The sequence below is a fragment of the Sciurus carolinensis genome, chromosome 11 (genome assembly GCF_902686445.1).
Source record: "Sciurus carolinensis chromosome 11, mSciCar1.2, whole genome shotgun sequence".
Classification (NCBI taxonomy): Eukaryota; Metazoa; Chordata; class Mammalia; order Rodentia; family Sciuridae; genus Sciurus; species Sciurus carolinensis.
Window position 1 is genome coordinate 46983328 of NC_062223.1, and position 15359 is coordinate 46998686.

Sequence of the window (15359 nt, forward strand, 5' to 3'; positions counted from 1 at the left end):
GTGTGTGTGTGTGTGTGTGTGTGTAGTAGCTGAAGCCCCCCTCCAACTGCCCACCCTCGATTTAAAACAAACAAACCAATCCAAAGTAGAGAATTCTGCGCCCACCCGCCCCACCATATATAGACTCCACGCGTTGTCAGAGGCGCGGGAGAAAAGTCTCGCCCTCCCTCTCCGCAAGAATGTGCCAGCCGGGTGTCCGCAGTGCTGGAGACAAGTTCAGGTGTAAGTGCGATGGGAGGGAGGGCGCTCCGAGGACAGAGGCACGTGGAACTTTGTGTCAGCATCCCCCCCAAACTGGCGGAGGAGCCTTGGAGAAGGCATGTGTGCATCGCTCCCGCAAACAGGGATGAGTAACTGGAAGTGGGCATAAAAGAGTAGGGGCGTGAGTCAAGAAAGCAGTAGATCTGTCGATCTGTGAGGCAGAGGGAGGAGAGAGCAAAATTTGGCGGAGTTGGAACTGGCGAGTTCCAAAGTCCCTTCACGCTGTCGGGCGATGTTCTTGGGGCAAGTGATTAAAATGAGCATCCTTGTTTAAACAAGGAAACCGCGGGCTCCTTTCTCCTAGGCTTTGCCAGGCTGTGCACGGGTAGAGAGGTCATGAGTTGTTGCTTTGAAACTTTTGGTAAACTGGACTTCTGGTGTCTAGGAGGTGGAGACAGTTTTTTAATTCTTCAGTTTTTAATCCCTTCATTGCCAGCAGACTTTAAGAGATTTTCCAAGTAGATTCCTGGAAAAGAACATTCCTTGTTGTATAGCGTCAGGGGCAGGAGAAGTGACTGCTGTCTAGGAAATGCAAAATGTGCTCACATGATTTTTGGAGAAAAGAAAATCAAACTAACAGCAGCGTGTGAATGTTTGGCAGTGTCAGTCCCTTTTAGGTTTTTCTTTAGGCAGCTTGGCATTTTGTACTGGGTGCCTTTGTTTTGTGGAGCAAATGTGTTGAAATATAAAATGAAAATTAAGAAAAGACAAGACTTTCTTTGAATATTGTGGTAGTGTAAGCGTGAAGAGGGTGAGATACACCAAAATATGGTCATTTGGAAGGTTTTGCTGCATACATATGTGAAGCAAGGTGGTACTGCCTCTTGATAGTTTTAGGCAGTGTGTCTTCTTGCCAGTGTCTCCCAAATTTTCATATGAAGAGAGGTGATTTTGCTGATTGTCCCTTGTCTGAGAGAGTTTACAAAAACAATATAATACAAAAAGCAAGCCAGCAACCAACCAAATCCCAAATCCAGTCTTTTCCTTGCATTTGTGCTTAATACTCTTAGGATATGTTCATTTTGAGATATGGATAGAGGTGAACACAGCATTTTAAAAAAGTAAGTCTTTTCTTGACTTGTCTGTAAAGGTGCTGTGAAAGTTTTGAAGCTTTCTGCCTCAGTCTGACATTTTCTTCAAAGGACTCCAGATTAAAGAAGATAGGCGCTGCAGGTGCACTGTTTCGATAAAGCATTTGAAAGGGAACATGGCAAAGATGAATTCAAATGAGGTGCCAACCACCCATTTAGCCCTTCGGAGTTACAGGGGCCTGTGCTTGCTGATGAAAAGATGTTCTATTTGTCTTGGAGGGGCAAAGGTGCCAAGAGGCACAGATATCCACTGACAGAAAAGGCAATGTACAGGTTGACTTTAGGATGGAGAAGACCACTTAGGAGTGTGGATTGATCGCTTTCTAAGTTATATCTCTTCTAGGTTTCAAATAGGAGAACTTTGGAGGATATCGTGCTACCTATGTCAAGTCATTGCGCAGAAATTTCACTGTTAAGTTTGCATATTTTATTTCTAGGCCACATTTTGTTTAATGAGTTTACTCCAGAAACATTTAAACTTTTTCTGGCATTGAGTGCAGAGATTGTTACTCTGGGGTCACAGCGGTCTAGCCATGAATTTGGTTTCTTTTGCTTCTGAATGTTCTGTATTTTACACAATAGACATTGATGGAAGGAACATAAGAATTGCCGAGTAATTTTTATACCACTCTCTAATTTATGCAAACACTAAGTTCTCGTAGTCTGAAAATGTGTATTTTTTTCTCCTCTGTGCTTTGATGGCTAACATTCTTTTTAATGACAGTCATTTCTATAACAGGAAGATGTTTTCATTTGTATTTACTTTTCAGCGCCACGCAATTATGCAGCTCTGCGCTTCAGTAGTGTCTCGGTACTTTGTGTCTCAAAAGAGAATTACAGTACTTAGAACAGGACTGCAATTTGAAGCAGGTGTTGTGTTTTACTGTTATGCAAAATAACAGTAAAATATAATTGTGGGGGAAATTAAGGAAACAGCTGCAAACTTGGTATGAAAACTGCTACATTATGATTTGTAAGCAGTTCTTATAGATATCTTACATCAGAGAAGCAGGGAAAGATTTTAATTTAGTTAATCCTACTGGCCTGGTTGTCTATCAACTGGTGCTTAAAGGAGTCATACCTCCCATGAAGTCAGGAAGAAGAAAGAGAACCCAAAGTGACAGTGCTTAAAATGCCAGAGCACCAGGGATTCATCTCTGGGCAGGGCAATTGTACGTTAGGAACACAGACAAGGTTTATTTAGATTGCTTTGCTAATATGAAGAAGGCAATGATTTGAGTAGAACGTTGTGGAATTTCTTAGCCCAGCTAGCATATGGAGGACTACACAAGCCCCGGGTTGTAAAATAATAAAATAAATGGCCTATGGCAGGCCATCTGCCTTTTGCTCGATATTTAAGGTGTTTCATGCCAAATTTAAATCTAATCTTATTATTCTAAATATTTTTATTTGAGATAGCAGCTAAGATTTCTGGAGCTTAATGGTGCACATGGCAAATGTATTCTGATGCAGAACATTTAAAGAAAGAGTACTAGTTACCCACGGGTTGCCAAAGGGGGTGCTTCCCACTTCTCTACTGCACTGATCAGTTTCAGCAGCTTCTATGCAAGGATTCGCTTTCCTCCGTCTTTGCACCCTACCGAAAAATAGATGTCTTCATTTCTCAATCCATTGTAGCAACTAATACATTGACATTTATGAAAGAATGAAAACTAATGGGATTTTTAAAAAGATAAAACCAACTAGTGAGAATTATGCGGCACCAAGATGAGGTGGCAGATGTCAGGACTGCTCTCCCCCTTACTGGTCCATCAGGGCTGGTAGAGGGGAGGTAATGAATGGCATCCAAAGTGGTAGTTCAGTCCTGGATGGATGCGTTTGGCGTTTCCCTAAGTGAACCAGAGTGTTTAAAGAAACTGTACTACATTTAGCGAGAAGGATTTGCCTTACCATAAAGTTCTTGGCCAGAGAGAAATGCATATGCATCCTAGGCATTGTATATTTTGGGAACTGCTGGTGAAAGAAAAGTCATGTGTTAATGTGTGAGTGTTATGTGAGAATTATAGTTATGCACAGGTATCTGTTATAAGCACAGGATTTTTATTTACATTTGTCATTGTGGTATACAGATCTTTGAAGGACGGCGATTTCAAGTGATTATGTGACACCAACTTTGTAAAAACCAAACATTCCAATTAGCAGGGAAGGCTTGGAAGAGTCTTCACTTGGAGCACAAACCATTTATAGCTAGACACCATGGCAACTGCGGATTTGCCCCTTCCGTAATTCACGTTAAGTGCCATAATTATAATTAAAGAGGAAATCTTAGGTTGAACTCCATTGAGGTGATTTACTAGCATCCAGCAATGTCAAATAGAGTGTGATGTCCACTCTGAAGTATGTGCAGGGAAGAGAGGTGGGAACAGTGGTACCCACGAGGCAACAACATCAATTCAGATTTTTCCTGAACGAATTTTGTGTCTAGATGTCAACTTTAATTTCTCTTAGAATCTTCTTTCTCTTTGTTCTTATTATATATACACACACACATATTTTTTTTCTTCTAGAAACACACAGCGGTATTGATGAGTAAATCCTTGGATTCAGAGGTTGGCTGAAACGAACCATGCCTGCTTCCATCTTTTGCTCCAGAAAGTTGTGAATTGCTCATGCCTATAGGGAGGAAGGATGGCACATGGGATTCCTTCTCAAGGCAAAGTTACCATAACGGTGGATGAGTATAGCTCAAACCCCACCCAGGCATTCACACACTACAACATCAACCAGAGCAGATTCCAGCCGCCACATGTACATATGTAAGTATTGCTCATGAACTTAAAAAAAATTAGCAATCAAGAATATAGAAATAAAAATATGAAAGAAAACCATTCTCTCCTAGCATTCTGCTAGCGAGAATTAAAAAGTAAATGATGTACAGAACAGATGGGTATCTGTGATTTCAAATACAACCCAGGAGAAATCCCTTATATCTGCATAACAGTTCAAATTTTAGAGTACTCGCAAGCACAGTTTGATATTAGACATTCAGAGCCTTTAAAGGGTACGGTAGGTTGTCTGCATTTTGTAGAAAAGAACAGAGAGGTTAAGGTATTTTCTTAATGTTGCTCAGCGAATTTTGGCAGTGTCTTCTGACCCCTATTTCAGTTTGCTTTGCCCTGTATTACTTGCTTCCATAATGAATATTTCTTTAAAATTTCTGTAGTTTTTTCCCACACCTCACCCCACTACCCCTTTACATTCAGCTGGGAAATAGGCCTAATTGGAACTAATTGTCCAGCTACTGCTAAATCCATTGTCTTGCCTGTTGCTAGTGAAACGTGTGCTGCATGCTGCAGGCCTCGAACAATACTGGGGAACAAAGGATTAAGGGACAGTGGAACAGTTGGTTCCAGGAATTGTACTTTTCTCTCACTCCCTAATACTGTTTAAGTCTTGTCTGAGGTTTAAACTGTTTAAGGAGTAAAGTGTGGGAGAAACCCAGAGGCAAGGATTTCGCAGCACCTGGTTGCACACCAACTCTTTTCTGGTCTTCTGCCACAGGATGTGCTGGGCTTTCAGCAGAAGGGGGCCAAAGGTCACCATCTCCCTTGTTTATTCAAGGCCTGGTGCTCATTCTCTATGAGACCCTTCCGATGTCTAACATGAGTCTTTCATAGTAGGACTAAATCTCTTTGAAAACTATTGTATAGTCAAGATAGAAGGGAGGTTAGGACTCTGTTGACTGTTTTTACCACTTCTGGAAGAATTGAACTCTGAGCATGTCCAAGTCACCACCTCCTTCTTTAGTAATTCTTTTATGTGGGCATTTAAAAAGAGAGTCCCATCCCCTGCCCCAAATCCTCTCAAATTCAGAAACACTAACCAAACAGAAAGGCATTTTCCTCCACTACCTTGATATCGGTGTAAATACTGGGATGTTGCTTTGTGAGTTTATTCTAAAGAGCCACTCAATAACCTATGATAAAATTCATGCCAAGTTGAAAAACTAAAACAGCATGCCTGAACCAAAAAGAAAGAAAAGAAAATGAAAAAAAAATCTTTGCAAATGGTTAGTGCTAAACTATTTCAAAGAATTTTATTCTTTAAATTAGAATATGTCCCTGGTTATGAAGGATTGCTAATGTGATTTTTAAAGGAAAAGTTTTTAAGGTTAATAAGATTTGGCTTTGTTAAGATGGCTTTTCTGAACAATAAATATGTGTTCATTTTGACTTTTTAGTCTGTATGCATTTGTTTTTCTTCTTATTTTCTGTTTCTATGCATTTGTTTTAAAATTTGTACAACCCATATTCTGGGATATTTTTAGTTTGGTTTTGCTGGTGTGACATTATGTATTAAGGAATCACAAACAACTTGGTGAATCCTGTTTCCCATCAGGCAGGAGAAACTGTGATTTACCCAGATTCCTTGGGAAATGACTGACGGGGAGGCTCAGCTTGGTCTTAGGATCTGCAGACATCTGCTCACTTGTTCTTGGTCGTAGATTCCACTGATGACTCCTGAATGCACAGAGCTATTTTAAAATCATGTAACCTTAGAAATGACCTGCTTAGAGCTAGCCATGAAAAATTTGAAGGATCGAATTATACCTTTTTTTTTTTTGGAAATGAGATTTGCAGTGGCAACTTATACAGCCCTGTCACCCTTTTCTCCTACTTCCAACCTAGGAATAGAGGCATCTTTCACAGGCTGGCTACAGCATTTCTTTCCACTTTTAATACCAATGGGGTTACCTACCTGCACTCAGCTACAGCCACTCAAGTTGGCATTCCGTCCCCTGAGCACACCTTGGGTTCTCCACCTCTTCTCATAGCGACAGTGTTTATCTGATTGTCATACGCCTCAAAGCCAGTTTAGACTCCTGCTCTTGTGTGAAACCTCTTTTCCCGCTTTCTTCTTAATCCAAATAACTGTGCTAACCCAACATGATACCCCATTACTTCACATTTATTTCCTAAGGCTTCCATTATTTTTTTTTTCATATCTCTTTCTCTAATTCTCTCATCTACATTGTTTAATTCTTAAAGAGGGGATTGTACTTCTGAGCAGGTGACAGATGTTCAGATATACTGATTGGTCGATTGATTAGATTATGCATTGAGATGAGAAATTGGGAGATTGCCTGGAGATTTTCTTTGAAATTTTTCTGTCTTGACGTTTTGATTGTTTGAATATAAGTTTTATCGGGAAGCTGGCTTACCTTTTCGTTGCCTTTACTTTTCTTTGCGAGAGTCTGCTTGTTATTGTTTTGTAGGCCTGAGGACCTAGCACTGTGACTGACCCATAGTAGATGTTCAATTATCTTCCTTGAATATAATCATGTTATATTCAATTTAATATAGCGTGTGCTATATTAAAGAACATTGCCCTTAATCGAAGTAGAAACTTAAAGCAGCTCGAAAATATATGTGAAATATTTAGTCTAAAAATTTTTTCAATTTTTTTTCTGAAATTTTCAACATGTCTTGGCAGAACTTTGCTCCTCTCCCTGAGTATATTTTGCCTTGTGCATTTGAATGGTTGCTCATTTATTTTGTACAGGATTCTTAAAATATTGCTTTTCTTTTTCACTTACTCCTGAGATCTGTGAAGACCAGTGACAGATAACCTAGATTAGGGTTAAAATCCTGGTTTCTTTAATCGTTCCTTGTTTTCTTTTCTATGACCTAGTGGTGGTAGGTGGGGTTGTCTCACCTCAAGTGAGGAATAGTTCATTTCCCATTTAATTCAGTTAGTCCTAACTCAGCTTTGTGACTGACCCTGGGCAATGAATTTACTTCCCTTCTCCAGTCCTCAGTTTACTCCTGTGTAAATATTTGCACCAAATGACAGTTAAGGATCTTTTTAGTCTGACTTACTAAGATTGCAATTAAGACAGGGCTCATTTGCAAGTTATTGCTGGGGTTGGGGAACAAAGCTAAATAAGACCTGTTCACCATCTTCATGAAGCATGTTGCTGTTTTCAGAGCTGACATTTCATCTGGTTTTAAGAGGCTTTGGTTTAGTTTTTATGTAGTTTTTATTTCAGTTCTGACAAGATTGCTAGCAGGCTTTCTGAGAACCATTGCCTTGAATCTGCTTGTGACTTAGGGTAGGTTTTTTTTTTTTTTTTTCTTTTTCTTTTTGCTTAAGAAAGCAAGCCTATATGACTTTGGAAAAAAAAAAATCAAAGCACAGCTGGAGTTTGCAGACCAAAATTTAGCCTAGAATTTGTGTCCCCTCTTACTCAGACTCTTGATCATACTAATAGATGTGATGATTGAAGCCTAACAATTAGCAGGGCTTCGTTTTTCCACAACCCCTTCATCTTTCAAGCAGAATGTTGAGAAAATTATTTAGTATTTTTAATGATGATGGGAGGAGGTGCTGAAGGAGCCAATGCAAGTCTAAAAATGCCATAAGGATTTTGTATGTTTTTTAATGACTCCAGGCCTAATAATATAAAATAGTGTTAGGGTATCCAACTCTCAGTTTTCCCATGAAAGTCCCATGTTATGAGAAGCCCCTCAGTCCCACGCACACCAGGGTGACTACTTACCTCGTGAGTGAGGGTCATTGCTCATTTTTTTCTTTAAGGATTGGCTATGGAGAGGTTCAAATTAAATTTCATTTTCAGTTTTAGCCTCTTTCCTTGTCTCTGCCTTTGGTTGCTGACAGCCCTGGAAACTTATGTAGCTCTTGCTTTTACCCTGGATTTGTAGAGCAGTGTCAAGACAGTGGTCACACATCACTAGTGGACTTAGATCGCCAGATGTCAAACCTGGTTGCGCCACCTACTGGTCGTATCTTCGACCTCACAGAAAGGTCACTGCTCTGAGCTTTCTTGTTCCATCTGTTAAATGGGGTTGATGAAAGTAGCCTGTGGGAGGTATAGGGGCTAGACATGTTAACAAGTGAAGTTCTCAGGAGTGCCCAGTCGACTCCTGTTTACCTGTTGTCATTGATTATTGTTTTATTCAGTTCTGAGCTTTTTATTCAAATAGTTTCCATCCATTTTGAAAATTGGTGGATTGTAAATGAAGGAATAAATAAAATAGTCACTGGTAACTTTTGTCCTGTCTTTCTCAAGGAGTCATTGTCAGAAGGCACCATGGAGACTTTTCTAGGTGGGATTTTGGGTTGTTGGGGTCTGCAGGTGTCCTGATTTATAGCCTAGGAGGGCCTCACCTACTTCCAGTTATTCCCTGAGAGTGGTGGTTCCAAGGGTGAAGGAATTCTGTTAACTAAGCGCTCCCTGTTGCCTCAGTGGAATGACAATGGCTTTCTTCCTCATAGGATGGATCCTTTCAACTCTGCCCTGTCTGGTGAGTGTCTCAGGTTCCCCACTGATATCTGTGTTTCAAGGAGTTGATGGCCATCTATCTAGGATTGAGTGCAAAGGACACAGCTTGGGCTGAAGAAAGAGGAGGTGGTAGGGAAGAAAGTGGCATGAAGTCAGACATCTGTATACAAATGCTGATCATGCCATGGCTTGGTCAGGTGACAATGGAGAATCTGGATCCCAGTTTTCTTAATGAGGTTTAGACAGTTGTGAACATTAAATGAGATGATGCCTATTACATACAATGCTGAAACTCAGCACTTAATGAATTGATGTTGTGATAACAGCCAAGGTTTTACTAGCACGTGAGCATGAGATATTAATTTTTTTTTTCTTTCTGAACTGCTCGGCATGTAAACCTGACACGTCCAGCCTGTGTTCTTATTGCGTTGTGTAACAACATCAGTGTTGCCTGAGCATCATTGATCAAAAATGAACTTTTAGGGATGCTGAGTGATCATTCCATGCCAGATTCTTAAGGGATTTTGTTTGTTTGTCTGATCTGAGGTTTCATTCTTATCCAGTTCAAGAATGTGGTAGGAAGTCAATGTTTGTTTCAGGTCTGTATTAGATATCCTTAGTTGAAAAAACAAAGTTACAGGAATGTGTTATAGAAAAATGCCATTTGGTCAAAAAATATGTACATATATGTAAAAGTATGGAGAAGGATTTATACTAACATTATTGGTGAATATTTAGGGAATAAACTTGGGAATAAGTTTCAGGGAAGTGTTGGATAAAGACCTTTCACTTTTTATTTTATAAACTTTTGTATAATTTGAATTATTTTTATAACAAAAAAGTGCTCATCTTAAGATAAAGCTTTTTAAAAAAAAAAAAAAAAGATCGATAAAAATGTAGCTAGTGTCCAAGTTCTGTTTTATCTGCAAGGTTTGAATTAAAGGCTCTCTTTGATGCAAATCTTGTGCTTTCTTTGGGACTTGCCTTCCTAGGGTGGCAGCTTCTTTTGTTTTATGATACAAAGAATAGACCCCCACCAGGTCTGGTGGCACACGCCTCTAGTCCGAGCTACTCAGGAGGCTGATGGAGGAGGTTGACTTGAGTCAAGAGTTTGAGGTCAGCCTGGGCAGCATAGAGTATAGCTCAAAACCCAGACAACAAAAACAAACCCCGGACCCCAAACCCAAACCAAATCAAACCAAAATGAAAAACAGCAACAACAAACAAAATACAAAGCAAAAACCGAGGAATAAACCCAGGCTATTTGTCGGTTGAATAGAATTCAGCTTGCTTACTTCTTAGACCTCTAACCAAAGGGAAGTTCTAAAAGAAGTATCTTTGAATCCAGTTTTGGAAGCTAGAAGAGTATATGGTGACAGGAAGCAGATAGCTTGCTGCAGTGGACTCCCTGACAGTGCTTGAGGACCTGGATTCTGGCCCTGTGTGGTCATTGTTAACTAGCTCTGTGATCTGAGCAAGTTGGGCCTCTCTGAATTCTGGGTTCATCACCAGCTATTAGACTTGATGGCCTATTGCATCATCCTTTCTTCTTTTGATTGTCTAGAATTTCTCCTATTTCTTTCCTTTTCTTCTCTCCCCTTAAAATTAAGAACACCAACCCCACACCCTTAGTGATATTCTATAGGGAAAAAATATGTTAGTGAGACAACATGGGGATGTGGCCTGCGAGAAGAGAAATGACCTCTAACTCTCCCAGGGGAAAGAGTAATAGCAAAGAACCAATGAAGGTCTTGGGTTCTGTAAATTGGCACTTTTCTAATAAGGTAGAAATTTATCCTTTGCCACAGAGCTGGGCTGCATTAGCTGTATGAAAAAAAATTCTAAACACACACTTCTCTCTTGGTAAGCCACTTTCTCATTCTCATTACAAATTTATCACTGGCCTGCACATTAGCATGGCCATAATTTTTTTTAATGTTTTCAGTCTGAAATTTGTCTTGGAGATACTGAATGGCCCTTTTAGCTCGCGCTCATATATAAACACAGGGTATTTTTCTTTTCCGTCTCTCATTTCTTTTTGAAAATAAGTTCTTTTTCCAATACACTCCCTGAGGGTACCGTCTTGTGGTCCGTGACAGTTGGACTTGGTTTTAGAGCTGACTTTTTCTCCTATTCTGTAGATTTCTTTGCTTGCATTCAAGCATTAAAAAGGCAATCTAAAGTTATATATTTTTTTATCCATATGGATTTATTCTTAGACTCCCAGCTGGCTATTGGGTAAGTGGTTAGGTGTTTTGTTGTTGTTTTATTTTGTTTATTAGCTACTTGACTTTCAGGGAGGTTAAAGAATTTTGACAAATAAAACAGATCCTCTATCTTCTAGGTTATATCTGGATTTCAAATTCTGAAATGGTTACCTACTTCATAGTGATAAAGAAAGATCATAGAGAAAGTGTGGCCACAGCAATGGAAGGACAAGGTCTGTCCCTGGGGAGCCATAAGATCACTTCTCCTGCACTGAATCTTTCTCCTTTACATAACCTTTTTTCTTTTTTTAATACTTCTTTTATGAAGATGTTTTGATAAAATGGCAAGAAAAACTAAATAGGAAGTAATGCAATAGGTGGTGTGCATTTGAGACATTTTCGATTTTAATTTTGAGATTTTAGAGCCGATGAAAAATAGATTTTAAGACAAATCTAATGCCACTCAACCTATCACATCTTGCACAATACACTCGAGGTAGTTCTGATCTGTTTCCAAAATGGAAAAAAAGCTTGCCACGTTTTGGATGGTTTGGTGTGTTTTTCTTCCTTTCCACTATATCCTTAGCTCTTTCCTCCCCTTGTCTTTTTCCCCTTTAGACTCTCATAGTGTACTGGAAACTAGACATTTCAGTAGCTGTACTGGCATTGCTCGGCTATTATTTCAATATCAGTATGGGAAAAACTGCCACACTTTGGAAGACCACCATGATTCATTCTCTCTCTCTCTCTCTCTCTCTCTCTCTCTCTCTCTAATACGTAAAAGCACACTTGGAGGTTTCCTCTTTATGGAAATAATAATTCTGCATGGAGGAAACTATTGGATTTATTGGCCCTTGCATTGTTTGGATCGGCATATTGTAGCATTTTGCTTTAAAGGTTTTTTCTTTTTCTTCAATTTCTGTCCCTGTAAAAGGGTAAAATGTTTGCATATACTAAGATGCATTTTTGCAAGTTTTTCATTTTTTCTTCCTTACCACAAATCAAAAACCAAGCTTCTCTAGTTGGTTTAAATTGTTTGGTGCAGTTTTGTATTGTACATTAAAGCTAAGGAAACTTAAAAAACTAAAAGGAAAAGAAAACAGACATCAACCATCCAATAAAGAAAACAGATACATTTTTAGAATTTGATAGTGTTGAGCTTTAAAATTCGAAGTGGGAATTAGACCGTTTGTGAGGTTCCTTAGTCGGTGGTGACTTCTTTAAAAGATTGCAGGATTCTACCCTATAACAGACTCTACTCAAACCCATTGGTTTCTTGTACCGCCAGTCTCTGAAATCTTCTAACTCAAAGATTTGATAATTCTTGGATTAGACAAATGTCTTTTTCCATCTTGCTGTGGGCTTTTTTGGCATTTTTATTGATGGCTAAAAAATGAAGCTTCCATGTACTTGGTTTGAGATATTTGTGCCACAGACCGAGTTTCAAACCTTTTCCATGTTGTACACTTAGTTTAGAATGTGTTTTTAACAAAGACTTAAAATGAAATCAAGAAAAAAAATAAATCTCCCACCAGCTAAGCAGTCCCAGCATGCTTCCCTATTTTCCTGAAAGGTTTAGCCTTTTGCTATGACGTAGACATTTTATCAGCTCTATTTAAATCCTGAGGTTTTGGAATTTTTTTTTTCCATTTTGATTCATTTTGCTTTGCTCTAAGACTTCAGAGATAACCCAGAAGCCTATTAAACTATTAGATTTTTTTTAATCACAAAAATGATTTTGTTGTTGTCTTATATTTAATATATTCTACTTTTTAAAATTGTATGACTTTTGTGTACTGGATCCGCTTGGATAGTATATGGTCTGAATTTTTGTGTCACTTCAAAATTCAAATGCTGTTAGGAGGTGATTCGTTTATGAGGATGGAACCCCCAGATATTGGATTAGCGCCCTTAAAGAGAGGTCCAGGTGACACCCCTTGCCCTTCAATCATCTGAGGTTTCAGTGAAAAGACAGCTGTCAGTGAACTAGGAGATGGGACCTCACCGGAGATTGAATCAGCCTTAATCTTGGACTTCCTGGTCTCCACAAATATGGGACATAAATCCCTGTTGTTTATAAAATATTGGAGAAATGGGGGTGTTTGTGAAGGAGAAAGCGGGGGGGAGAGAGAGAGAAGAGAATATAGTGATAGAGTGGATATATTAGTGAGATCGTAACTCTTTCTTGGCTATTGTGATGTTTCTGACCTTGGGTTTAGCACCAGAAGAGGGTCAGTTTCCATAAACTGTGGTTGACAGAGATGAGTTAAAATCATACCTTGGCTAATCCTGGTAGGTACCCAGCTCAACATGCCAATAGATCTAACTGTCCGAAGGGTTGGGATGGCAATTTTTGACATGTTGACCTGTTTTGCTTTCTGGGGTGGAACAATTTTTAAGTCCTTTTTAGGTAATTCAAAACTTCAGGTTTGGATTTCAATATTTAAAAAAAAAAATTCCATTTGACAAACAGTGAACTATGAACCGACTCTTGAGAGATGTATGAACATTTGAAGTTGTGGTTTCCCAAGGTTCGCCATCTGTTCGTGTCTGGGAGACTTACCATATGTCTGCTCACATCCTGACTTTTACAGGTTAACTTGTTTTCTCTTTGTTCTTAACCCCCAGATTTGGGCACAGCTGGTAGCACTGAAACCTATTTCCACTCAACAAACTTAAAGAAAAGAAGAAGGGGAGGGGTAAAACTTTGGGAAGAACAGACTAGGAGGTGTTAACTCTTAAAGGATATTAGTTCCTAATTCTTCCATACTGCAGTTCAAAGAAGAGTCTAATGTTTTCCCCATGCGAAATACAAAGGTGTGGGTATTCTGTGCAGTCCAGTCCTGTGAGCCCTGTTCTACACTAGCTCCCAGCGTGTCCTCCTGAGGATTGGGAAGGAAAAGAATAACCCTGTGGGAGGTTGTGCCCCTCTGTGGTGGAGGGCTCCTCTGTTTTGTGTCTCCCCATCTCGACCCCACCACGATGTTAATGGCAGTCGGCACGCTCCACTGTTTATCTTGGAATTTGATACCATCATCTTGGCAACCAAATGGGGACCCTTACTGCTCAGATTGTTTGTCATTTGTTGTTAATTATCTGTTACCATAAATTCTGTACTTTGAGGAAAAAGGGAATGTTTTGAAATATTTCTTTCAACATGTAAGCGGAGCTTCATTTTCTGTGGACAAAAACAGAGGGAGAGAGAGAGAGAGAGAGAGAGAGAGAGAGAGAGAGAGAGAGAGAGAGAGAGAGAGAGAGAAATGAACCCTTTTGGGAACTCAGAGCAATCAAATGCCCGGGTTTTTCAGACAGGCTCAGTTAGATCCCACTCATTCAGCCAGGATTTGCACTGAAAAGAACCTTTGCAAATTCAGCAGTGGTCTGTTGTGGTGAGGGGTACCCCTGTGGGAGGGGAAAAACAGTCTAACTTTATATAAGGGTTTTGCTTTTTAGCTGGAACTCTTTATGCTGCAATTGTGTTTTTGTGTGTGCTAGGGTCTGTTGCCTACAGATGGCTCCTCCTTTTCAAAGGTTATTAAGGCAAAGCCGTCCAGAGTGAAAAGTGTCTTCTGCTTACCTGCCTTTATGAGGTGTTGATTTTGTCAAGTGTGGAATGAAAATGCGTTTTCTGGCCATTAGTGTCTTTGAGTTGAGCTCCCAGACTCTGCAGGGAGGGCCTGGCATGTGATAAACACATAGCGCTGTTTTGCAAGGTGCTGTACCTGAGGCTGCAGGAGCCCCTGCTGGACTCAGTATCTTAATAGAGAGAGAGAGAGAGAGAGAGAGAGAGAGAGAGAGAGAGAGAAGGGAGAGGGAGAGAATATGAGCATTTGTGTTTTGGACTGGAGAGTCTGGGAGTGCAGTGATTGTTGCTAAGCAGAAATCTGGGCACAATTAAAAATACAAAAAAAAAAAAATGAAGTCATTTGAGAAGTTATAAAAACAGTATATCCAGAATTTACTCTGTCCCCTCCCCTGGCTTTTCTTGCATGTGTTCACTTATCTTCTCTGCTACTAATGACTAATCTTTATAGTGGGGATCTTGATATGCCTTGAAAGATAACAGTGCGGTTGTGAGTTAGCACATAGATGGCGGCTACTGTTATCAATAATATTGTTTATCTTGATTGCTTCTATAGCATTAACACTTGAGTTTCAGCACTTTCAGGGTTGGCATATGGTCCGTTATCACCAGAACTTTTTTTCGTGCCATTAAGTTTGGTGCATCTGTTTTCTTCTTGTCAAGTCGTTTTTAGGGTTGTGCTGTCTCCCGTGGGATTCTGGACTTGGAGACAGATTGCAGTCCCTGTTAACCTGCTGATAGCTAGGGGCACGGGCTTAGTCAACACTTACCTCAGCTCCCTGCAGGCTGCCTGGGACAGTGTGACTCTCAGTGATCTGTCTTTTGCTGAACCTGTGGAGTTTGTGTAGGTGAAGATGTTCTTCTCAGATTGATAAGCAATCAAACTAACAGGGTTGTCCCCGAAATAAAGCACCATTTCTAAACACTTTGATTTTCCTTTTATTTCTTTTCTC

The 15359-nt window shown here is 39.7% G+C and overlaps 1 protein-coding gene across 4 annotated transcripts in view; it reads left to right on the forward strand.

The window, feature by feature from the left end:
- The window catches only part of Mpped2 (metallophosphoesterase domain containing 2), a 168386-nt gene that overhangs the window by 2121 nt on the left and 150906 nt on the right, over positions 1 to 15359 (forward strand). For 3 of the 4 annotated variants that reach the window (XM_047515765.1, XM_047515767.1, XM_047515766.1), the window contains exon 2: positions 3881 to 4129. In XM_047515765.1, the coding sequence (XP_047371721.1) occupies positions 4002 to 4129 (128 nt within the window). In that variant the 5' untranslated portion in view covers positions 3881 to 4001. Of the gene's footprint in view, positions 1 to 3880; positions 4130 to 15359 lie in introns of those variants that run through there. The other variant, XM_047515768.1, reaches the window with a different exon arrangement.